General features: G+C 35.9%; 1 protein-coding gene across 1 annotated transcript in view; it reads left to right on the top strand.

Annotated features, from left to right (window-relative positions):
* Window positions 1-25,304, top strand: part of si:dkey-237h12.3 (teneurin-3) — a 284,586-nt gene that overhangs the window by 54,243 nt on the left and 205,039 nt on the right. The window contains exon 3 of the mRNA XM_036569289.1: window positions 10,228-10,503. Within this exon, the coding sequence (XP_036425182.1) occupies window positions 10,228-10,503 (276 nt within the window). The remainder of the gene's footprint in view (window positions 1-10,227; window positions 10,504-25,304) is intronic.

Below are 25,304 nucleotides of genomic sequence, written 5' to 3' on the forward strand. Positions count from 1 at the left end.
ATATATCATGATGTACGCATAATGTGGTCACTTCAGAGTTAAGCAATTAAAGCTAAAAATTTCATATGCTAATATTTTCAAAACATAAGATGATATGATATACATAATAGTGTACACATTTTCAAGAAAGTGCAGTCAGTTCAGGGCTCAACATTGTAGGGGACATTTTGTATCTTAAATTTTTAAAAATTATATCATAATTTTTAAGTTTTGCATTATGATTTTTTTTTTAAATATGACATTTTATTTTGGATAGTAACAGTAACTTGTATACATCATGATTTGCATTTTATGGACATGCAGTGATTTCAGGGTTAGGCGATATAGCCAAAATTTTATATTATGAAATAAAAAAAAAATCATATTGTTGCATTTTCAAAAAAAAAGGACAATAAGTTATATGGCGTATATCACAGTATGTATATTTTTATAGAAAAGCAGTCATGTCAGGATTGCGCAATATAGGCAAAATTTTATATCATGCTATTTTCAAAAAAATGTATGTCATGATATATTAGCATTTTCATATAATGCAGTTTTCAATTTGTAGGACCATTGCGATATATGCTAAACATCATGGTGTACACATCTTCATTAAATTCTGCATTTTCAAAAAAGTGCAGTCACTTTAGATGTGAGCAATATAGACAATTTTTTTTTTCATTTTTTACAAAAAATTGTTAAATGAAAAAATGATTTTTTTTATATATGTCATGATGTACACATTACTATGGAAGTGCAGTCACTTCAGTGTTGGTCAAAAGGCAAGATCATGATCATGATGTTTTCTAAATTTCATTTCATATATTCCATTTTTTGGATAGCAACAGTAAATTGTATATACAATTTTTGTGTAAGCAAACATTCTGAAAATCACAATGTAAATAAGTGAGTACTTAAGTCACTAGAATAGGAGATATTAGTCCATAAACAACCTCAATAAACACTCTTATACACTAGAATAGGAGATATTAGTCCATAAACAACCTCAGTAATCACTCGTATACACTAGAATAGGAGATATTAATCTATAGGTGACATTAATAAGCTCTACACTACAATAAAAGATATTAGTCCATAAACGACATTAATAAGCTCTACACTACAATAGGAGATATTAATCCATAAACGACATTTAATAAGCTCTACACTAGAATAGGAGATATTAATCCATAAATGCCATTAATAAGCTCTACACTACAATAAAAGATATTAGTCCATAAACAAGCTACCAGACTCTGAATGTTCTTCAGGACGCGTCTAAATCGCTATACATCACCAGCAAAGATGGTGGATGAAAACTGAACTGTATAGGAAACAGCACATCGAGCACTGCAGCAGTGCAGCAGGACTAGCTGTTTGTTTTTTTCTACAAATTTCTACAGTGGCTTGATGATGAAGGAAATGGTCCACGCTGACAGTCTCGAGCTTGTTAGTTAGTGCAGTGTCTGTAGTCTCTCAGGGAAACCTGCAGCTCTCTCACTCAGAGAATGGAGCAGCGAGGCCTTACAGACAGCGAGGACGCCAGGCCAGTCTGACAGGGTTCAGCTTTCTTTGAGACTCTGCCTTCGCCGGGACCCAAACAGAACCTTAATCTTTACCTTACCTGAATTACAGCTGCAGCCCAATCGCAGCCGGGCATGTCGTTTGTGCAGGTTTTATGCATTTACATTTGGGTTCAGCTTTGAAACACATTTGTGCATTTTTTTTCGAGTTAATCTCAGAGTTATACGCTGGAGGATTGAGCTGTTACCTTCTTTTAAATAACTGAGGTGACCTTGATCTGCAGAACATAATTTGATACTAAATTTAGCAGAATGATAAACAAATCAAAATTAGAGCAACGATGACGAGTTTGGACATGCACAGTGTGAGTGTCGAGAGAGAGAGAGAGGGAGAGAGAGCATTGAGTTGTCTGTATGTTGGTAGTATTTAAAATCTTGCATAGGTTGCCTTTTTTTTGGTCTTTTTAAAATAATTTGATATTTCAACTGAAAAACTGAGGATTTCAATATTCGAGTAAACAATGTACAGGCAGAAATCTCTTCTTTAATAGATTATTTTGCCATAGGGTAGTGTTTATTAATTTTAGCATCAAACACATACATAGACATTTATCTATATCTGTGAATCTTCAGGTTAGTTAATATGTGTTTGTAATAACACCACACTCAAAAACAAGAATCAAGGCTGTTTGATGTGCAAATTAGGGCCTGACCAAAATGAATATTTTGTGCCTAATATTGATAATGATTTTAAGATAAGTGGTAAGATCAGCCTATATAATTGTGTCTTTACATTTAGAATTTCTCAATAGACACATTTCTTAAACTCAAACAAACAGCAGCTCATTTTTAGAGTTATGTAGTACATAAACATGTGCTGTTCACTCCTCAGTCCATACAGCCCATATGTGGAAACTAAGCTGCAAAAACAGCCAGATTTTATTGTTTTTGTGATGTCATAAAAACCAACACATTTACATGTATCCGCCTATTAAACCATAACATTATAGCCTACCCATTCACACTGAAGTTATAAGGAGTATTTCAGCCCAGAATGCTTTTTAAATGAGATACAGCCAATCAGAACAGAGCTCATTTACATATGTGACTATTAAAGACACAGTAACAGAAACAGGCTGATTCATTCTGAGGGATAAAGAGAGGAGGAAAAACGCTGGGATAAAGTTTGACTATAAATATTATAGGTGGACAAGGAGAAAAAAAAAATGTGTAGGATGTGCACCTCTTCAAATAATATTAATATTAGAGCACTGGGGGCTGGCACTACCCAGAATTCCATACTATTTTGGTTTCTGTTTATTCCCTATTATTTTTCCTAATTTTCTTTAATTCTCTTCATTGAACTGTTTTTTTGTAATTGTTTAGTTCTCATATTGGGTTCCTGAGTGGACCAGCTGTCCCCAGCTTTTCCCAACATCTAAAAAAATCAAAAAAGTCTGTAATTATTGGTGATATTTTTGCTAATACTGATCATCAGAATCAGAATCAGAATCACTTTATTTTGTCGAGTGTGTTACACATACAAGGTATCAGTCTTGGTGAGTCACACATGTATGACATGTAACACACTGAACAGACCAGACAAGCACACAGACTGTTAACAAGTATTTAACAAAGAGACAAATACAATAAAAATAGAATAAATAGAATAGTCTATTAAAGCCTCAGTGTGAAATAAGCTAAAGAGATGTGTGGGTGTCTGTACATATGCATGTCTGAGTGAACATATAATATAATAACTGTTATTTACAGAATTTTACAGAATGATATGAATATTTGTAAGATGAACATTTGTGCTGTTGTGCAAATAAGTATTATGCTACAGGAGGAGTTATACTGTTATACAATAGATAGTTTGCTGGGTTCAGTTTAAATTCGAATTTAAATTGCAATAAAACTTCATTAAACCCGCAGATTGTGCATATCAGCTTTCGTTTCCTATATGTCAGCATGAATTGTGACTGCATTTCATCTTGAGGTAACAAAGTCTGTGTACTGACTGTGCTGTATTTGAATGAATGTATATATAGTAGTATGGAAAAGTAGTGCACCTCTGGTCAAATGACATGTTGTTGTTGATTTTCTAAGTGTAAATAAGTTATTACATGCTCGACAGAGAACATGCTTAAAATGGCATTTTCTGCAAATATTAACGCACAACTTATTAGTTTGTTGTTTTGTTTAACATACTGGGGAATAATTAAAATACAAAATACATAATGTGCCATAACTTTTGCACAGACCTATTTTCACATTTTATGTTGCTTTTACCCCTCAGTGTGTTAAATTCAGCAAATAAACAGTGATTGTGTATTAACATGTGCAGAAGTATGTTTACTACAGAGGATGTGTCACTTATTTTCATTAAGAAAATTAACAACAACATGAAAATACCTTAATGCATTTGTTTTAGTGTATGTCCTTATGATGAGTGATTTGAGCTTAGACTCGTGTATGATCTGAATAATTGCATCCTTTTTTAATTACTGGAGTCATTTACTGTGTATCTTAGAGGTGTTTCCTTTATTTTGTCCTGCACTGCCCATTATTTTGACTGTTCTGTGTTTTTGGCTGCACACACAGGCTCTGATCTTCAGAATGTGATATTATAGCACACCTAAGGCAGCCTAAAGTAACTAAAGGTGGAATTCTGTGGATTTAATTAAAAAAAAAAAAGACCAAAAATCATAATTTGGAATAAAATGTTAAAGCATGTAGGACTAGTAGCATAAGATGAGTGCACTCTGAAAAATTATAACTCACTTTGTCTCATATATTGTTAAATATGTGTTAAAAGTGGCTCAAATGTGTTTTCCTTGACTAGAAATGTAGATGTGCATGAGTAAATATAGATAAATATTTAATAAATATAGAAATAAATACAGAATTCAATGAATATGACCCAAAATCATTAAACCTGTTTATAAAATGTGAGAATGTGCATTGTTTTCAATGCATGTTTGAGTGTTAAAGTAATCTGCTGGGTCTCCCACTGTAAAAGATTTCCACCCCTGTCTTTGTTCGGTGCCCTCATTTCAGATCTGCTCGCCCGCAGCACACGCTGCACTCTTCTGCTGATTGTTCGCAAATTCCTGAAACCATTTTATAAATATTTGATGCATGATCATGATAAGGCAGTTATTAGAGCTGTTTCCAGGGACCTGCACTGTAGTTACAACTCATTCAAAATTAATTTCATTAAGAATCAGCCTCAGTTGGTTAATTGCATTTTACAGTGTGCTCGTCACCCCTGGAGCACTGGCCTTAATGAGCCACTGTGTTCGGGACTTAATAATAATTAAAAAATATTGTTTCTGTTACAGCAGAAGTGCCACAGAAGCATTTTAGCATGTTAGCTTAGCCATCTTAGCCTAGCTTTCTGTCCTATATTTACAAGGTCCAGACTATGGACAAAAACTTTACTTTTTTCCCCTCCTGCTTTCAGAATTCTACACCATTCAATGAATCTCAGTGTTTTATACACTTAAAGAATTTCCCACTCATGCGTTTCCTTTGGGTTAAGCTGGTTAATTAAATGCCAATTTATTCGCTCGCACTTTCTGAGCGCTATACTGCCTTTTAATCATGCAGTGCATACAATATCACATACAGAAGTATTTTTACAAGAAACTGGAGGGGAAAAAAGAGAATTTTCATCATGGAAAGTCCTCTGATGTGCGATCAGTCTGGAAAAGAATACTTGGCGTTGATGCAGAATTCAGAACAGCGAATAAAATATGGGGGAACTAATACATAGTTGACTATAATATTATATTAATGATGTGGGTGCTAAGTGTAAGTGTACAGTCAGATGAAGTTATGTATATAATACACATATTAAATGTCATTCTAGCTGTGAAAGTTCAAAACTGAAATATGCACTTGTTTATATTTCCCATAGAAAAAAAACGATGGGCCAAGTTAATAGCAACATAAATAAATTAGCTTCTAAATATATCCTAAAATAATGAGTTAATTGATTTTGACACTGCAGAATTGGATTAGAAATGCATCCTCGTGTACTATTTTACAGCTCACTGATTTTGATTAGTATTATATGTGTTATTTATGTAAGTTTATAAGACAGTGGTGGCTACTTATTGTCATTTCTCATTAAGAGGTCATTTATGTATCTGTATATCAATCTATTTCCACAGAATGCAGCCTTTTTAGTAGCTGAATATCTGTACGCAGTACAAAATAATACTCAGTCTCATTATTTAAGTTCAGCAACCTTGATATAGGACATTTGTTTTTATACAGAAAACAGGGCAGCTCCAAAACTTTCCAGCTTATCACCAGTCCTGATTTTTCTCCTCCTTTCTAATGCCTCTGCTCTTAATTTATTTATTTATTTACTTTTTAAAGGGGAGGGTGGGTGTGTGAAGAAGTTGACCTACATTTGAGTAGGATGAAAACGGTTTTGTTTTTAAGATAAAGAACACAAAGACACAGCAGCACACTGCAAACAAGCGTCTAAATATTACATGTTAAGATTGAATGAGGAACTGATGCTGAACTCAATAATTTAACCCTGAACTTAAACTATAAAATCTTTGTTCAGTTATTAATCTGGGGACTTATGACTGTTATAATAACTGCTCTGAAACTACTGCACAAGTTACAGTGTAAAGTGAAATGTTTAAATGAAAGACTTTTCTGTAAATGTGTCTTAGAGTTTAGTTGAGCTGTTCCAATATTTGTGACACAGTTTGACTGCGGCGTTAAGTAAGTACCAGTTTTAAAGGGCTCATTTCATGGGAATTTTCCTTCTTCATCCTCTGAAATAAAATGTAGTTTGTAAATATTTTAAAACATTATTCAGTCCATAAATGGACACTAACTGCTGGTTTTGTAGTCACTGTTTTTGTGATGTGAGGGGAAAAAAACAACACATATACATTAACTCACCTATTCAGCAGTTTAGCCCTGCCCACCTATGGTAAAGTTAAAAGGAATGTTTGAGCCCAGACTGCACAGTGGCTCACTGTACTCAACAATCTGATGGAAAATCTCCGTTTACATGCTCACTACAAGTAATCTGATCCAAAATTATGTGCATTCATAGAGCACCACTTAGTGTAGACGTTACCATGACAACCAGCATCATGTGAGTCCAGTCAGAGTGAGACGAGCAGCAGTGAGCAGTGCTTGTGTTTTTAATTATTTTAAAATGATGTCAGACTCAGGAAAACGTACTTCACCTGCGCTTATTAAAGAAGGGCGAGAGGAAGACGTCGTGTTCTGAGACACATAAGCTGGACACCCGTCCCACCACCGTCTTTTGAAGCTCAAAGCATAAACTTTGTCTCCTCTGCAGACCAGTTTCTGCTCCCTGCATGTTGAATGTAATAAACTTTTTCTATGATCTGACGCACATGCGCAGAACATACTCTGCGATTGGAAATGTAATCAGATACAGGCGTTTACATGGTTATTATTCTTCTATTTAACGGATTATTTACAGGATTACCCACCTCGTTCAATCGGATAGAAATTGTATTTCGAATGGCCTCAATCTGACTAGAATAGTCTAGTGTTTACATGGACGTATTCTATTCAAATTGAGCTATTAGTCAGATTACTAACAAATTATTAAGATGCATGTAAATGTGGCTAGTGAGAGGCAGCCAGTCAGAGCAGAGCTCATTTACATATGTCAGTCTTAAAGGTGCAGCAACAAAAGCAGCCTGTTTAATTGTATAGGATAAAGAGAAGTTGGAAAATGGTCATGTGGAAATTAATTATGACTGTTTTTGGTACATAAAAACACATAAATGTTATAAATGGACCTTCAAAAAAATAGTTTGTGTATGAGCTTTTTTAAAAACCTTTAAAAACGTAATTATTCTTTTAAAGGTTTGTGTCTCATCTTGGATGATCCAACACTCACAAAACATTCAGTTCCATTCAGTTTTATTTGTGTGGAGCTTTTACAATTGGCATCATCACAAAGCAGCTTGACAGGATTCCAAGTCAAAGCCCCAAGCAAGCAAGCCGAAAGCATCAGTGGTGAGAAAAACTCCCCGAGAGCATGAAGAAGAACCTCAGAGAAGAACCAAGACTCAGGGAGAACCCATCCTTTTCTAGAGTTATGTTATAGTGAATAAGGAGAAGAAAAATGAATACACAATAAAGAGTGTATTCATTAGAAAATAGGACTAATCAATGCTTTGAGGTGGTCGGCGGTGGTCCAGTGGTGGTCCTTCTCCTTTGATGGACCCCTGAGGATATTCCATGTTTTACTGATTATATGCGAACGTAAGTTAACATGTCCTCTACAGAGAACACGCTCAAATGTGGCATTTTGTTTGCAACATTCAGCACACAGTTTCTGTTTATTTGCTAAAGTATGTTAAGTTTGCACTCACATCATGCTTATGTTTTATTTTTTTTCCAATGTGTTAAATTCATAGAATAAACTGTATTTCTCCATTAACATGTGCAGAAGTGAGTTTTGTGTAGAGGATGTTTACTTGTTCACACTTAGAAAATCAATAAATCATGGAATTTGACCAGGGTACACAAACTTTTGCATACGACTGTATATGGTGGGTATTTCTAATAAAATCACCAAAATTTGAGTATTTCATCTGGTGTTTCCATTATTTTGGACACCACTCAACACACACCCTGCTATACTGTATAGAGTTCCTGGGCTGGGAAAAGAGTTTCTGCCAAATATGTAAATATTAACGGTAGTTATTATGTCTGATTGATTAAAATTGATCAATGATCCATCTTTAGAGTTTTGCCTGCCTTACACTTGATGTCAGCACAAAATCCTGTATCTCCAAGAAGGAGAAAACTTTATTAACTTTAAATGGGAGTTAATGGATCCATTTTTTTCCAGAGTAATTTTAGAGCATTTCTACTGGACCATTCATCATGAAATTTTAACACACTGCAAAGAGCAGCTGGTGTTTTTAAATTATGTCAAAAGATGAGAAATGACCATAGCCAATAGACAGTAGAAGTTTTTTGACAGACAATATGTTAATACAAAGATTTCATTTAAGTCATTTTGGATAATTCCTATTAGTGCTTTCATCATGAAATGCTCACACAGTGTAAAGGGCACCTGGTGTTTTCATACACTGACTATTTCTGTGCATTACTGTATATTTTTTGTATGTAATTATTTTCAATAATTTGTACACTAAGATACATATACATACATATGTATATTTGTAGGGTCTATTTAGCTGCATTTGCCCAGTAGTTTCATTTATATTCACATTACTCTTATCTATCTATCGATCTATCTACCCATCTATCTATCTATCTATCTATCTATCCATATATATATATATATATATATATATTGCTGCTGTCGGAAGAAAACCTTGTATCTCCATTTTTGTAGTTTTTCAGTTAATATAACATAACAAGTTAACATAATTTGAAAATGCCTGTTGCTCTTTACATTGTATGTAAATTTCATGATGAATGGGCCAAATGAAATGACCCAAAATGACAAAAAAATTTCGTTCCATTGACTTACATTAAAAGTAAAGTAGATTTTTTTCTTCTCCTGTAAAGTTGCCATTTTGGAGATACGAGGTTTTCTTCCAACAACAGCGATATATATGCTCTTCTTATTTTGCCTCTTTCTTTATTCATTATTTATTTAGTGCTTAGTATCTGTATAGTGTTTATATAGTAAAGAGAGGTGGTGCAGAGTAAGAATTTCATGGTACAGTGCTTGTTCCTGGCTGTTTCTTGATGCATATGAAGTCTTGTATCTTCAATCTTCAAATAATTTAAAAAATAAAAAGAGATAAACTTAGAACGCTTTGATATAGTTTATAGTGTTGTTTTACAATGCAAAATTACTTATTATGATATCAGTAATCAAAGAGTTAAATACCACTTCTCAGTACCAGCTGAGAAATTCTTTATCATATATATGTATATATTTAAGAGAACTTGAGTCTTTATTTAGCTGCTTTTGCACAGACTTTTCATTTGTATTCATAGTGAATATGTTCTGTTTTATTGCCTGTTAGCTATAAATGCACGCAGACATTGTCATTATCATTATTACTATTTTGTGCTTTCTTTTATTTCATACTTACTATATAAGCACTATATAAATACTATCAGACAAAATTCATTGTGCAGTGTTACTTTCTGTTGCTGTGTGCATATGACAACAAACTTTTGAATCTTCAAATAATGTAAAAATAAATAAATAAATGAACTCTCTATGTTTGGATATGGATTATAGGAGTGTTTTACAAAATTATTTAATATTGGTATCAGTAATCAAAGAGTTAAATATCAGTTCTCAGAGTCAGCTGAGAGATTCCTTATCAGTGCATCCATGCTTGTTTAAATGATGACAAAACACAAACATATAGTAATATATCGTTACATATAGTAATTCTCTCCTGGAGCCTTTACACATGTGGAAGTCCTTTAAACATCTCATTTACAAGAAGGTCCACTTAAAGGTCATTCTGTTCCTCTACAGATAACACACTTAAATAAGGCCTGTTTGCAAATTTTAGCACCCAATTTCTATTTACTGTATTTGCTAATATGTTAAATTCAGTAAATAGATAGTAATTGTGTATTGAAATATGCAGACATGTGTCTGTGTAGAGGATGTGTTCACTTATTCACACTTGGACTACCCACAACAACATGGAATTTGATGCTTTTTAGTTGATGATGTGATCTTTTTCCAACTTTGCAGGTCAGACTCTCTCGCTTCGCCAGCTTGGTATCTGCGGCCCGGCTCCTCGCCGTGGTTTGAGTTTCTGTGCTGAAACTGGACTCCATCACCACGTGCAACCCACCGGACCGGACCACGTCCAGAACATGGTGGGGGGGATCTCCCCGGACTGTGCCATAAGGCTGTGGGGGAGGGGCATGAAGCCCCACGGACATGACTCCCACCTGTCCAGCCAATCAAACTCTGCCCTGACCCTCACGGACACGGAGCAGGACAACAAGTCGGACCATGACAGCGGTGAGTACCAACACACGCGCGCTGTGGGTTTAACACTGAGGAAACAGCTGGCATGAGTTCAGTGAAAGAGCTGCGGGTGAGGAGTTAACCCTTAGAAGACACAGTTAATATTTATTCATGTTTGAGTTTTATGAGTTATGGACCCGTAGTTCACTGAAACAAGTGGAGAAATTGTGTGAAGAGTGCAGAAACTTTACATGAGCATCTTTAGCTTTTCAGATTACAAAATACAGAATGTAGTTTATGTGCAATTACATTTAAATAGCAAAATAACTGTGCAAAAGTTAGAGACCACCTTTTGTTTGTGTAATTTACAGCCAAAACAGCCATTAAGTACAAGTTATTCAAGTTTCATTGGCAGTAAACACAAACTGAACAGAAAAATACACAGAAGCCTTGACAACTAAATATAATCTCAGATGACTGAGTGTTTAGTGTGTCACTCTTTACCTTCATTATAGCTTCCATTCTTTTCAGGAGACTCACTTTATGTTACTTTATATTAGACAGTTGCACTACATGTGACCACACTGCTTTTCAAAGTTAAAACAACAAATGTTTTCCACAGTGTGTGAAACATTCATGGACACAAAATCTGAGCAACTTCAGCTGTTCTTAAGTATTGCAGTGGACTAAGCCATCACCTCAACAGAAGACCAGTGATGCCACAGCCATCCGTAAGTCTCCAATAGGAGAAAACGCCTGATGGGATTGTGTGAAGGAAAGTTTCCCAACTAGAGTAAACCAATTTAAGAAAACTGTTGACTAAACTAAGAAATTTGAGTTGCGTGAACCCCAAAATCTGTTTAATCAGTTACCTTATCATTTTAAGTTGAGAGGACTTTAATTTTGAACAGTGTAATCTCAATTACAACCGATAAAACCTTCACATCTGTGATGCAAATGTTCTTCTTTTGGATATTTAACTCAATGAGGCTTTTTATCAGCTACACATCCTTTCAGACCCATAGCGCTGAGTTGTCTTCTCACAGAGGAAGGATGGACAGAAACACCTGTGGATGTTTTCAGATCTGAGGCAGCTTGATTTTGTCCTCTCTCTCAAAGATGAAAGCTTTAAGTGACATTTAATGCAGGTGGTCTACAGGTAGGGCTGGGCCATGTTAATTACTGTGATCTTGACCAAAATAAATAATCGTGATTATGATTTTTGCCATAAGCCCTACTACCAGTGTTTAGGGGTCTTATTTTCTCATGTTTTCTTATTTTATTTTCTCTGTAGCTTTTAATCAGTTTTTAAGCTCCCTTATGCAAAGTGGGTTATCTCATAACTAATCTCTTTAGAAATATCTCCTGAAAAATGACTAACCTGTACTTAACGGCAGGTCTTTCTGGAAATTAAATAAATTAGTGGTGCTCTGACTTTTTCACATTACTGTATAACTGTGTAATTAATGATGTAATTGCTTATTTACTTTAATAAAGTGTAGCAAACCAACAGAACTCCAGACTTCTAAGGGTTAAATGGTGCTGCTCAGTGGTTTTCCTGATTGTACCTGCAGCTACAGGGGGATTGTGGGAATTGTAGGCGTTTGGAGGCAGTAATGTGGCTGGTTGAGTTCAGTGGATGGTGTTGAAGAAGCTTTGGGCCGACACTGAAACACACACAGCTTACACTCCCGAGTGTTTCTGCTGAGTGTAACTGGGCCAGTGAGCATACACACACACACACACACACACACACACACACACACACTGTGTGGAGAGCTGCTTGCCGGTTTGAAGTGCAAATTGGTTCATGTTGGAAAGCGAGCGCCTGAAGGAGTGTGGGAACAGCTTTGAAATCAGCAAATGGTCTGCGCATCAAACCCACGTGTGTCAGACAGTCAGACAGCTGTTTTTAATAGATTTTTTTTTCTAAGGGCGTATAGGGTACATACGTTACTGTGATTAGATCTAACTCAGGAAGACTGTAGTTAAGTCTAGGATGTGAGGTTGTTTTGCATCTGTTATATGACATGCTTTACCTCACTGATTGGTGCTTTCAAATATCAAAACATCCTGCAGTGTGAAAAAGAAAATGTCCGAAACATTTTTGAGGTTTGAACTGATGTAAAATATCACTTTTGTTCATCAGAGTTGAATAAAACTAGTTAAATTGTTACTACATCATTTTTTTTAGGTTAAACCGATGAACCATTTCTTTACAGTGTAAGAAAATTGCTCAAATTTGATGACTAGCATCTTTAATTTTTTAAATTCTCAAATGTGAACCTAAAGTAAAATAAATAAATAAATAATAAAAAAAATTAAAAATTGAACAGTTTGTGTTGTGTTTAGTGTTGATATGATTGTAATATTGAAATATAAGTATGATTTATTAATTAGAATGTTATTATAACATTATAGTATTTAGTGCTGGTAAAAGATTTTTCCAAAAATTAAAAAATAAAGTAAAGAATTAATTAAGTTAAAATGAGAACAAAAAAAAAAAACTTTTAAAGGCTGTTTAAAGACATTATGACACACACATCATAAAAAAATGATGTTTTTTATTTTGGTAAATTTTGAAAATTTTGTAATTTCTGATTTTGTTAATTTCTACATTCATGTGCAGTCTTTCTCTCTCTCTCTCTCTCTCTCTCTCTCTCTCTCTCTGTCCTTGCAATGCTTTGGTTTACAGTCATATTTAAAAGTTTGAACACCCCCATCAAATGACACCCTCTACCACACTTAAATATAGCATTTTCCTGCAAAATGTTTATTTATTTACTGAGTTTGTATTAAAAAAGCTATACAGTGTGCCAACACTTATGCACAGGGTTTTTTTTTTTTTTACAAAATGTTAAAATCAGCAAGTTAAGCATTAGACTGTGCAGAAGTGTGTTCCTTTATTTTCAGATTTTTGAAAATCAACAAATGATTCTGTCTTCTGTACCTCAGTAGTTCTGAACACTCATCTAAATGGAAAATAATGTTATTGCAGTTTTAAATCTGATTCAAATCTCATTTCCAGGTTTTAGTTTTATCGAAATAAAATAAATAAAGGAATGAAAAAGTGAGCTCAGGCGTTCAAAGCGTGAAGTTCACCCTGTGAAGTCTGTTTGAAGGTGATGTTCTTCGTGCTGCTGCGTGTTTGAACCCTGCTGATGTGTGTGTGAGCGTGTGAGTGTGTGAGTGTGTGTGTTGGATGTTGAGCAGTATGTGTATGCGGGTCAGGATGTAACTCTGGAGCACCAATCAGAAAGCAGTTAAGATTAGAACCTGACTGACATGGAAAAAAATGGTGAAATATTAAAGCAGTAGTTTTATTTACACAGGGTTTTACTGGCTGGTATAACTGAGTCTGTTGTCTCTTCTTAAAAAACAGAAAGTCTATATAATACAATAATATAAATACTAAAAACAATATAAATACCTTTACACTGAAAGTCACATGAAAAGTGTATAAAAACTATGTTTTTTCAACTGATCACACTTTTTTCTTGTCCATGTGAACACATTTTTTCATGTGTGAAATTGAGGTGACTTTTTTGTACAGGTATTGATTGTAGCGCTGAGGGCTGAGAATTCTTAAGAATTCCCAACGTTCTTGTTGGTTTCTGTTAAAGGAGAATTAAATTGTTCATTGTGCCTCTTCACAGTGGTGGTGATAGGAACCAGAGGTCGCAATGCCTTTTACACATCAGGGTTGATATTACAGAGAAACATCCAGACTCATATCTGTTTGGTCACCATGACAACTTCAGTTAGGCCTGAAGCTATTACAGAATAACAGTTCCTAACTTCATAATCACTCGATTTCGCCAAGTATGTTACACATACAAGGAGTTTGTCTTGTTGCGTCAAACATGTATGACATCCAACATACTAAACAGACCAGACAAGCAAACTGACTATTAACAAATATTAAAGTACAGGAAAAGGTAAATAAATAAATAGAATAAAGAATAAATATGGTCATTCTATGGAAACGTCCATTTTTGTGTCCCTAGCGTTTACAGATATATTACACTTGAAAAACATGTTAGGGTTACAATGTATTTATATTTTAAAGTAAAACAATACGTTATTTTAACAATTCCACCTTCTTGAGCCTCAATTTAGCAATATTGGTTTTTAAATCAATTATATAGAATTCCAACCACCACAGAAGTGCTCGTCCTCAAGGTCATGTGTAAAGGGTGCAATGTTTTGAGGTAAAAAAAACAACAACATGTTTTTCTGCAATTTTAACTGCAATAATCTATACATGACTATGAAATATATGAATTAAATAACAAACGCAAAATAAATATTATAAAGTAATTAATGAAAGTTGTAGTCCCCAGGAATTGTGTCACTGGTGTTACTGCGTAACAAAAAATCTCTTATTTTGAAATAAAAATAACACTGATGACATCACTCGACTTCTTTTCACCTATTTTCTGAGGAATTAATTGGTTTTAAATGTTTGTGCACCTAGCATGTATTACAATGACAGAAGTCCATTAATAACCATATACACCGATCAGGCATAAGATTATGACCACCTCCTTGTTTCTACGCTCATTGTCCATTTTATCAGCTCCACTTAATACAGGTGCACTTTGTAGTTCTACAATTACAGACTGTAGTCCATCTGTTTCTCTGCATGCTTTGTTAGCCCCCTTTTACCCTGTTCTTCAGCGGTCAGGACCCCCATGGTCCCTCACAGAGCAGGTACTATTTGGGTGGTGGATCATTCTCAGCACTGCAGTAGCACTGATGTGGTGGTGGTGATGTGTTAGTGTGTGTTGTGCTGGTATGAGTGGATCAGAAACACCAGTGCTGCTGGACTTTAAACACTGTGTCCACTCACCGTCCACTCTATTAGACACTCCTACCTTGTCAGTCCACCTTGTAGATGTAAAGTCAGAGACGATAGCTCATCTGCTGCTGCACAGTTTGTGTTGGTCATCCTCTACTCCTTTATCAGTGGTCACAGGATGCTGCCCACAGGACGCCGTTGGCTGGATATTTTTGGTTGGTGGACTATTCTCAGTCCAGCAGTGACACTGAGGTTTTTAAAAACTCCAGCAGCACTGCTGTGTCTGATCCACTCACACCAGCGCAACACACACTAACACACCACCACCACGTCAGTGTTACTGCAGTGCTGAGAATGAGGGTTCATGGGGGTCCTGACCACTGAAGAACAGGGTAAAAGGGGGCTAACAAAGTATGCAGAGAAACAGATGGACTACAGTCTGTAATTGTAGAACTACAAAGTGCACCTATATAGTAGGTGGAGCTAAAATGGACAATGAGCGTAGAAACAAGGAGGTAGTCATAATGTTATGCCTGATCGGTGTATGATATCATAGCAACTGCCAGCAACCACCTCGCAGCACTCTAGCAACTACCTGGGATACCATAGCAACCACCTAGCAACACCCTAGCAACCAGCAGAGCAACCCTAGCAAGCTGCTCAGTCTCAGCATTTTCTTTAGAAAAGTGCAGAGCAACCCTAGCAACCATAGCAAACGCTTAGCAGCACCGTAGTAACCACCTGTGATGCCATAGCTAGGGCTTTGCAACACCTTAGCGACCACTTGGGATACTGTAGCGGCACCTTAGCAAGCTGCTCAGTCTCAGCATTTTCTTTAGGAAATGCACCGTTCTAGTTGCTTATTTTATTTTGAGTACATCTTTACATTTAAGTTGTCTTGGATGCTTAGCAACAGAAATAACAATTTTTGGACCTTGATTGAGTAGTAAAGGATTTGGTAACTTTGATATGATATAAGATGCTGTAATATAAAAAAGAAATCTTAAATTAAGACAAGATCTTAAAGATAAGATGTTTCTGTAATGCGGCCCCTGGAACATATGTCTAACCCTCTGACCACCACTGTAAAGAAATCTGAGTCTGTAAGTTTCTCTACAATGAACTGTGTGTGTATGCATAGACCAGCACACACATGGATTATTCTTCTCTTTCTCTTACAGAATAGAGTGTATTATATCCAGCAGTGGTGCGTCTGAGCACCAGCTAAGTGCTAAACCCTGCAGACAGAAAGTTAATTATTCTCTTAAAAGAGCCATATGCTGCAGTGCTATTATATTGGGACGATAAAGGCTGACGCAGTTACATTCATTAGAAAATGAAGGTTGTGAAATAAAAAATTCACCTCCTTTAATTTTATATGAAGAACTTGAGACTTATCATTCAACGAAACAGGAGAAGAAACTGTGTGGAAAGTGCAGATTCTAAACATGCAATCCGTACCACCTTTGTGTTTGTAAGTAAAAGAGGAGATTATCAAATTTATCTGGACAGTCCCTCAAACAGCTTCTATAATCGCCACAGAAAAGCACTAAAGCACTGACCAATAGAATGGGATGCTCTGGAGCAGCCGCACATGAAACTGAGGTCTCCATGGCCAATGCCAAGCGTGTGTTAGAGGGGTATAAAGCCCCCCAGCATTGGGCTGTGAAGCAGTGGAACTGTGTTCTCTGGAGTGATGGAGCTCCATTTAGTACCTTTGGGATGAGTTGGAGTGATCCAGAACTGACCATCCAACATTAGTACCTGACCTCAGACCTCATGAAGGTTTGCAACCTTTTTCAAATTCTGTAAAAAAGACAGACAAAAAATTGGGATGCAAGGTTTTGACAATGACCATATGTTTTGGCTGTGAGTTGAAATAAAACAAGGAGAAACTCATTGTATTGAGTTGTTCTCCAGTCCGGTATCACTTGCTCTGCTTTCTCTGTAAGTAAAGTAATTATCAGCTATTTCTTTTCCCAAATGTGTACTTAATTATTTAAACATGATGAAACGCTCTGCAACCGCTTTTACCGTCCTCCTTCTGATGAAGTTATTCTATTGAGTGAAGCCGGAATAATTTCATAGCTGGGATTCCAAAAAAGCCCTAAAAATGAAAAAGTGGTATATGAGGAAAAGGACTCTGCGTGTGAGTTATAGCAGAGCCGGTTATCCGAGCCTTTTCCATTTAGCTTAGGATTTATGTACACATGTAGATCGGATCGTGTTTGATTAAGCGCTCCTGCTGAGACACACTGTTATTACACAGACCTTATAGAGACTTTAAATTAAAGAGACTTCAGTTTGGCTCTGCAAACAGAGAGAAGTCTTTTAAAGGCTGCACAGTATTTATTGATTGTTAATCACAGTATTGGCTTATTACTGATATCGCTGAAGGCTGCAGTGTACAGATTAGCATTTTAACCACATTTTCATGTTCTCTGAGCACCCTATCCAATCACAGCTCCAGATTAGTTTTCATTGGTGTAATAATAATAATAATAATAATAATAATAATAATAATAATATTAATAATAATAATAATGTGATAATGGAAATTAGGGAGGCATGATGATACTGGAGTCATATTAGTTATGCATTATATTATATTATATTATATTATATTATATTATACATTATTGTATTATATATAGTCCCAAACTCTGCCGCCTAGACCCCGCCTCCTTACTCCAGCAGCCTCGATGCAGGAGTCCCACCATCATGCGGGTCCCCCAGGGGTCTTTGGGATACGGGCTCCCTCTTCCCATCAGCTTTTGTTCATTTAGGAGCAGAATGTTTAAATATCTGCATATCTGCAGTTTCTTTGTAATGCCAATCTGGATCAAGTACCAGTTTCTACATTTTAGAAACTTTTATATATCAGCATCGATAGCATGATACGTACTGATAGATATAGATATGTACTGATCAGATATCGGACACATCGGTGCATCTGTAATAATTTGTGGGTTGAGTGGTACTCGGCCCCACCATCTAAAGGCTTCATTAACAAACGTTAAATAAACAAACATTACTCGTCACCCTCTAAAGATATTATTAACAAACATCAAATAAAGAAACGTTACTCACTGTCTCCCTCTAAAGATGCTATTAACAAACATCCAATAAACAAACGTTACTCACTGTCGCCCTCTAAAGATGTAATGAGGAAACATCAAATAAACAAACATTACTCACTGTCGCCCTCTAAAGATGTTATTAACAAACATCCAATAAACAAACGTTACTCACTGTCGCCCTCTAAAGATGTTATTAACAAACATCCAATAAACAAACGTTACTCACTGTCGCCCTCTAAGGATGTTATTGACAAACATCAAATAAACAAACGTTACTCACTGTCGCCCTCTAAAGATGTTATTAACAAACATCAAATTAATAAACGTTACTCACTGTCACCCTCTAAGGATGTTATTAACAAACATCCAATAAACAAACGTTACTCACTGTCGCCCTCTAAGGATGTTATTGACAAACATCAAATAAACAAACGTTACTCACTGTCGCCCTCTAAAGATGTTATTAACAAACATCAAATTAATAAACGTTACTCACTGTCGCCCTCTAAAGATGTTATGAACAAACATCAAATAAACAAACGTTACTCACTGTCGCCCTCTAAAGATGTTATTAACAAACATCAAATAAACAAACATTACTCACTGTCGCCCTCTAAAGATGTTATGAACAAACATCAAATAAACAAACGTTACTCACTGTTGCCCTCTAAAGATGTTATGAACAAACATCAAATAAACAAACGTTACTCACTGTCGCCCTCTAAAAGTGTTATTAACAAACATTAAATACACAAACATTACTGACTGGCCACTGAAGGTGTTATGAACAAACATCAAATAAACAAACATTACTCGTCAGCCGCTAAAGATGTTACTAACAAATTTTAAATAAACAAATATTACTAGTCGCCCTCTAAAAACTTTATTAATAAACATCAAATAAACAAACATTACTCACTGTCGTCATTTAAAGGTTTCATTAACAAACATGAAATAAACAAACATTACTTGTCAGCTGCTAAAGGTGTTCCTAATAAACATCAATCAAACAAACATTACTTGTCGCCCTCTGACTGTGTTATTAACATCAAATAAATAAAAATTACTAATTGAGTACATTTACATGCCTTTATTAATCTGGTAATTGCAGAAAATCTGATTTTGTCAGTCATTCGATCAACACGTTTACATGCACTTAAGATAATGGGGAAACTCCAGGCCTACATGAGTCAGGCGGTAATCAGATTTCTGCTTTGCAGCCAGCCAATAAACTCACAGCAGAAGATGTCACGTAAACATAATGTAAAACTCAAACTTTTTTAAAAAAGAAACGTCACGCCACTTTACCTGAAACTATGAACATACATCATCTAGAAAATAAAGGATATTTAAATATCTCATTTCGTCAAGCATATATTTGGTTTTATCATCACTCCAAAAGTGTTTTGTTGCCATCTTGTGGTAACGCTGCATACTTATTTCCATTCTGTTTTCGCACATGCACAGACTGAGAAATCCGAAAGAAATCAGAGTAAGAGTTTACATGCACTGAGAAATCTGATTACTGAGCTAAAATCCAGCTCTCTTTATCGGATTTCTAGATCGGAGTATGTGTTTACATGGCCATTTGAATAATCAGATAACGGCAGAAATCCAATCATGGTTGGATTATTGAGTGCATGTAAATGCACTTACTGTCGCCCTCTGAAGGTGTTATTAACAAACATTTAGTAAACAAATGTCACTTGCTGTCGCCCTCTAAAAGCATCATTTAAACAAACATTACAAACAAATAAACCAGCATTACTCACTGCTGCACTTTAAAGATGTTATTAACCAACATCAAATAAACAAATGTTACTCACCGCTGCCCTCTAAAGGCATCACCAACAAAGATGAACTAAACAAACATCACTCACTATCACCCTCTAAAAGCATTAATAACAATGATATAAATCATCATATAAACAAACATTACAAACGTTTAATTACCAGCATTACTGCCGCCCTCTAAAGACATCATTAATAAACATCAAATAAATAAATGTTACAAACATTAAGTAAACAAGTATGACTCACCGCCGCACTTTAAAGGTGATATTAACACACACACAAGTTACTCCACTGATGTAGTTGTGATAAAGTTTTGAACTATATAATGTCGGAGGTACTATATTATAGTGATTCTGTAAATATAAAGTTATTATACAAGCCTCTAAATAATGCATATTTTGTCTATGAATTTTACATGACACGCTACCAGAAATGAGTGCAGACCAAGGCTGGTTCTGCAGCTGCTGTTTGTGGGAGTCCACATATCCCGCTGGTTTCAGCTGCTTTGAACAAGCACTCGTCAAGCATTTTATAGCATGAAGAGGAGACGTTGCTGCTGAGACGTAAAAAGAGTGAAAATATCAGTACATTCATGTGCATCTGTTGCTTGCTTTTCAATGTAGGATGTGACTGTCTTTGCTTTTTACCTAAACTGAGTCTAATTTTATGTAGAATTGTACTTTTTTAGCATTTTGCAAGATTACAAACCAATTACAGCGTAGCAAATCAGTCAGTAATTATATCCCCAGCTTCTAAAAGGAGCAAGGCTGGGGAACCTTTTGCTGTTTCATATTGTCAGATTAGATGAAAGGCAGAGCTGAAAGGCTTTTTAAAGGCTTTTTAATGACCAAATGATGATTGAATATAAATTTAGAAAATTATAAAATAAAGAGCTCACTGGTCTTGAAGCCTTTTCCCTGGAGGAACACTCTGCTGTGTAATCCTTCATTCTTCAGCAGCACAGTACCTGCCAGGTTCGTTTTATGTCTCAAAGTTTCCGGTTACTTTTTGTCCCTTTGAGGAACTTTAGCTAATTTGTATTCCTCTAAGGAACGCAGAAGGCTTCCAGTGTCTGGCCAGGTACGGCTCTGTGACAAAAGTCATCAATGTGAACAAAAGTTGGAGGAGCTCTTCGTTTAGGCAGAAAATAGCCTGGACACCTAGCTGCCCCCCGCTTTTGTTCGGCCCTGGTTGCCATTATCAGAGGATAAATGACCCCCAAACAGAGCTACTGTGTGGAATGGTTTGGTGGAAAATCTAGTTTCCTCAGTCTCCTGTCTCTCACACCAGAAGACTTGTTTGGACGTCTTGAAGTTTGTTTCTTTTGAGGCTAATTAAGCTGACAAGTGCTCGAGCTCATATTAGCATCTACCAATCAGCATCATGCTAACTGTGTGCACAAATCTTAACATACAAGTCCTTCAGAGTGGTTGGATGTTCTAGATAATCTTACAGAGAACAGGACATCCACCTCACAGAAAAGCTTCCTCATAGTAAGTTATTACATAGAATAGTTATAAATACGCTGCCTGATTTCTCAGACATTGTTTTTAGAAGATTTTGGCCTAAAATGTATTTTTATAATCCATTCATGGTGGAGGGATACATGCAAGGTGCTGTGACAAACAATAGTCCCCAGAGAAAACTAAATTTTTTCAGATTTTCAACTATTTTACCATCACCAATATGCTGTATAAAAGCTCAGAAGACACGTGTAGGTTCAATGGTGGTTTTGGATAGTAAATAAAATGGCTATATTTGTGTTGTAATCATGGCAACCCCTGGTTCCTATCACCACCACTGTAAAGAAATCTGAACCATTTCACACCAAACTACTCTGAATGACTCTGTTTACATCTCAAACACTGAATTATGAAATTAAAAAAGGATTTGTGGAATTCCTCTTCCTAAAACTAGTGTTTATGTTATTTATCATTATATATTTTAGTCCATCAGTGTTGTTTTACTACAATACCATGCATTACACAAAAAAACACCTCATACAACCATAAAGAAATGCACTGATGTCAAGACTACTAAATACAGACTTGATATTTTGATTTCTAGCAGTAACATTAACTAAATTGTTTCCTTCTTTCCTTGAAAAACATTTCAGACAGCCTGCTTTCATGTATGCGCCCCAAAGTGCTTGTAGTTTTTCAAACGTTCCTCCCACCTACATCATCAGAGGGTGTTGTTTTTAGTCTGGAAAAACTCACTCTTGAGGCCACTGTAGGATTTGAGTTTACATGTTTACGTGTAGTTATGGTTAATTTTTTACCTTTTTGGGTGGAGTTCCCCTTTGAAGGGCCCATGTCTTACATTTTTCCTGTATTTTATTATTCTTCCTGTATTTTATCCTCCTACTCATAATGTTTGTGTGGATATGTGATCTAAAAAAAAAAAAACAAAACAAAAAGAAAATTTTCCATCCTCTCTATTCCGTAGAATTAAGAGGCTGTCATTGTTACTGATATATATATGTAAATAAGCTCTCTTCTGTATGGCTGCTCTGTATTATGGCTCATTCAAAAAGATGTGTAGACTGAAACACTCCTTATAACTTCATTGTGTGTGTAAACTGCTGTAGGCTGAGTGGGGAAATATTTAAAAAGGTTTTTTTGACATCACAAAAACAGAAAACACAAACTGGCAGCTAACTCTGTGTGTGTACTACGTCAAATTCTCATTTTACAAGAAGTTATTTCATTGTCCATGGTCCCTTTAACTGCCCATTGAGGAATTCCTTCACCTTTGGGAGTCCTTCTTATTGGCGAGTATTATGCAGCTGCTATCTGAGCTGAGCTGGGTGGGGGGGGGCGTATCTGCCCCTAACAGCCAGGGGAGAGTTTTTTTTTCCTGAGGACGAATAGAGAATGGAATTACATTTTAATCAGAGCAGCTTATTAATGCTCCTGATCACAGCGCTCATAGTCCCTGAGCGGCGGACACAGACAGGTCCGTGCGAGTGAGTCAGACGGACCCTCGCGCGCTCTTCAGCAGGGGTGCTTAACCAGCCATCTGTCAAGGCTGTGATTTGCGCCCCGCCTCGATTTATGACACCAAAATATTTACTCGATTGATCGTGGCAGACGCGGAGCCTCGACTGCTTTTTCGGTTGTGTATGCGCTGTCACGTCCACACTATCGTGCTCAGTATGGCCAGGGGTGAGCGGCCATCTGCGCTTCGTTCACATATCCAATCCGTTGCTTCTAACACTCTTCAGCCAGCGTCAGTGCACCACTCACACTTTTTGTAGTTTTTTTTTGTCCTGTGTGTATGGGATGCAAAACTTCAAACAGAAAAGCTGATGAGGCCCGCGTTTGATGCTTTCTCATTACGGCCGGCCACTGAGAGGGTGCAGCAGTGACCGCTAGCTGCGGTCAGCACCCCAGAGAGAGACACACACGCACACACACACATATATATGTATATTTAAATGCGTGTGTATTTATTTATATAGTATTTGCAGAAGTCAAAGTCAGAAGTATCTTTATTTAGTGTATCCACTCTTTATCTTTATTACTGCGTCCATTCTCTTCAGGACACTCACTTTCAGTTTCTCAAAGAAATCTGCAGACATGCTTCCAAAATTCAGCCTTAGAAGTTGGTTGATCATTTTCTCACAATCCAGACAATCCAAATGATCAATCTGCACTCATCAGTCCATAAAACCTTATTCCACATCTCAGATGTCCAATGTTGACATTCCACACTCTTAAAAAAGGTACCACAAATGGTTCTTTGATGCCATAGAAGAACCACGTTTGGTTTACTAAAGCAAACCAGTCATCAAGGACACCCAGAGGGGCCAGGTGGTCCAACCTGACATGCATCACGTATGGAAAAAGCAAAAATATGGGCCTCTCGGGGCCCCTGAGGATCAATTTGAGAACCACTGTCCTAAAGAAATATTTTTGTGAGCATGAAGAACCTTTTAGAGGTTTAAAGAAGTATACATAATGTAAAAGCTCATTTCCAGTTATAAGGTTCTTTAAGGAAACGTTACATTATGTGGAGGTTATTTAAAACATTCTCAAATCTCACTTACAAAAATGTTTCTTTCAGACAGCGGTTCTCAGACTTTCAGTGGTCCTTTTAATGGATATTTCCTTAGCACTTTTCCTTTCTAAGAGTGTAGGTCTAATGTTCTTGACTGTCTCCTTTTCTCAGTAAGGCTTCTTGACAGCTACACATCCGTTCAGACCCACAGCGCTGAGTTGTCTTCTCACAGTGGACGGATGGACAGAAACACCTGTGGATGTTTTCAGATCTGAAGCAGCTTGATTTTCTCCTCTCTCTCAAAGATGAAAGCTTTAAGTGACATTTATCTGATGGGGCAGTGCAGGTGTCTACCAGGTCTTCCAGGTGGTTGTTAGGAGTCTCATTTTCTCTGTAGCTTTTCATTCTTCAGTTTTGAAAAGTCCTGTTTTTTTTTGTTTTGTTTTGTTTTTTTTCACTTTGACTGTCTCCTTTCTTATACAGGTGGATTATCTTATATCTAATCTGCTTTTGCACAGTACTGTACACTCCTAGCAATAAATGTTCTAAATAGTAACAAAAACTAGCAGAAGCAGAACATTTTTGTTCTTTAAAGAACCACATAAGTTTCCATTATAGAGAAGAATCACTTAACATTTTACTGTCAAAATGTTTTTTTGAGTTATCACAATTCTATAGGAAGCCATTGTCTTTACTAAAGAACCCTGAGGAACCACTTTTTTTAAGGTGTACAATTGTTCAAAAGTTTGGAATCACTTCTCATACTAAACTTGTCTATTATAACTAAATATTGTAATGTATACATTTTTGTATCTATTATTTAATTTCATTCTTTTTCATTTAATTTTATTATTTAATTTTATATTTTTTATTATAACTTTGTACTGAATAATAATTTATTACGTGTAGAATTATATATATTTTTTCTGATCATATTTCTTTGTGTTGCAGTCTGTGCTTCTTTTTTTTGTTCTTTTTTAAGAAAACACCCCCCCATATATTCTGAATATTCATTAAGAATATAAAGTTTATTAGAACATTATTCTGGATATTAATTTTAAAACTTTACTATCAATTTGATTAGGAATATTTTCTGCATGCTAATTTTATTATTATTTCACTCTTGATCTTCTACAGCTTCTACAATGTTCATTAAGCTGGACACATTTAACAATAGC

Source organism: Colossoma macropomum, unplaced genomic scaffold, assembly GCF_904425465.1.
Source record: "Colossoma macropomum unplaced genomic scaffold, Colossoma_macropomum, whole genome shotgun sequence".
Classification (NCBI taxonomy): domain Eukaryota; kingdom Metazoa; phylum Chordata; class Actinopteri; order Characiformes; family Serrasalmidae; genus Colossoma; species Colossoma macropomum.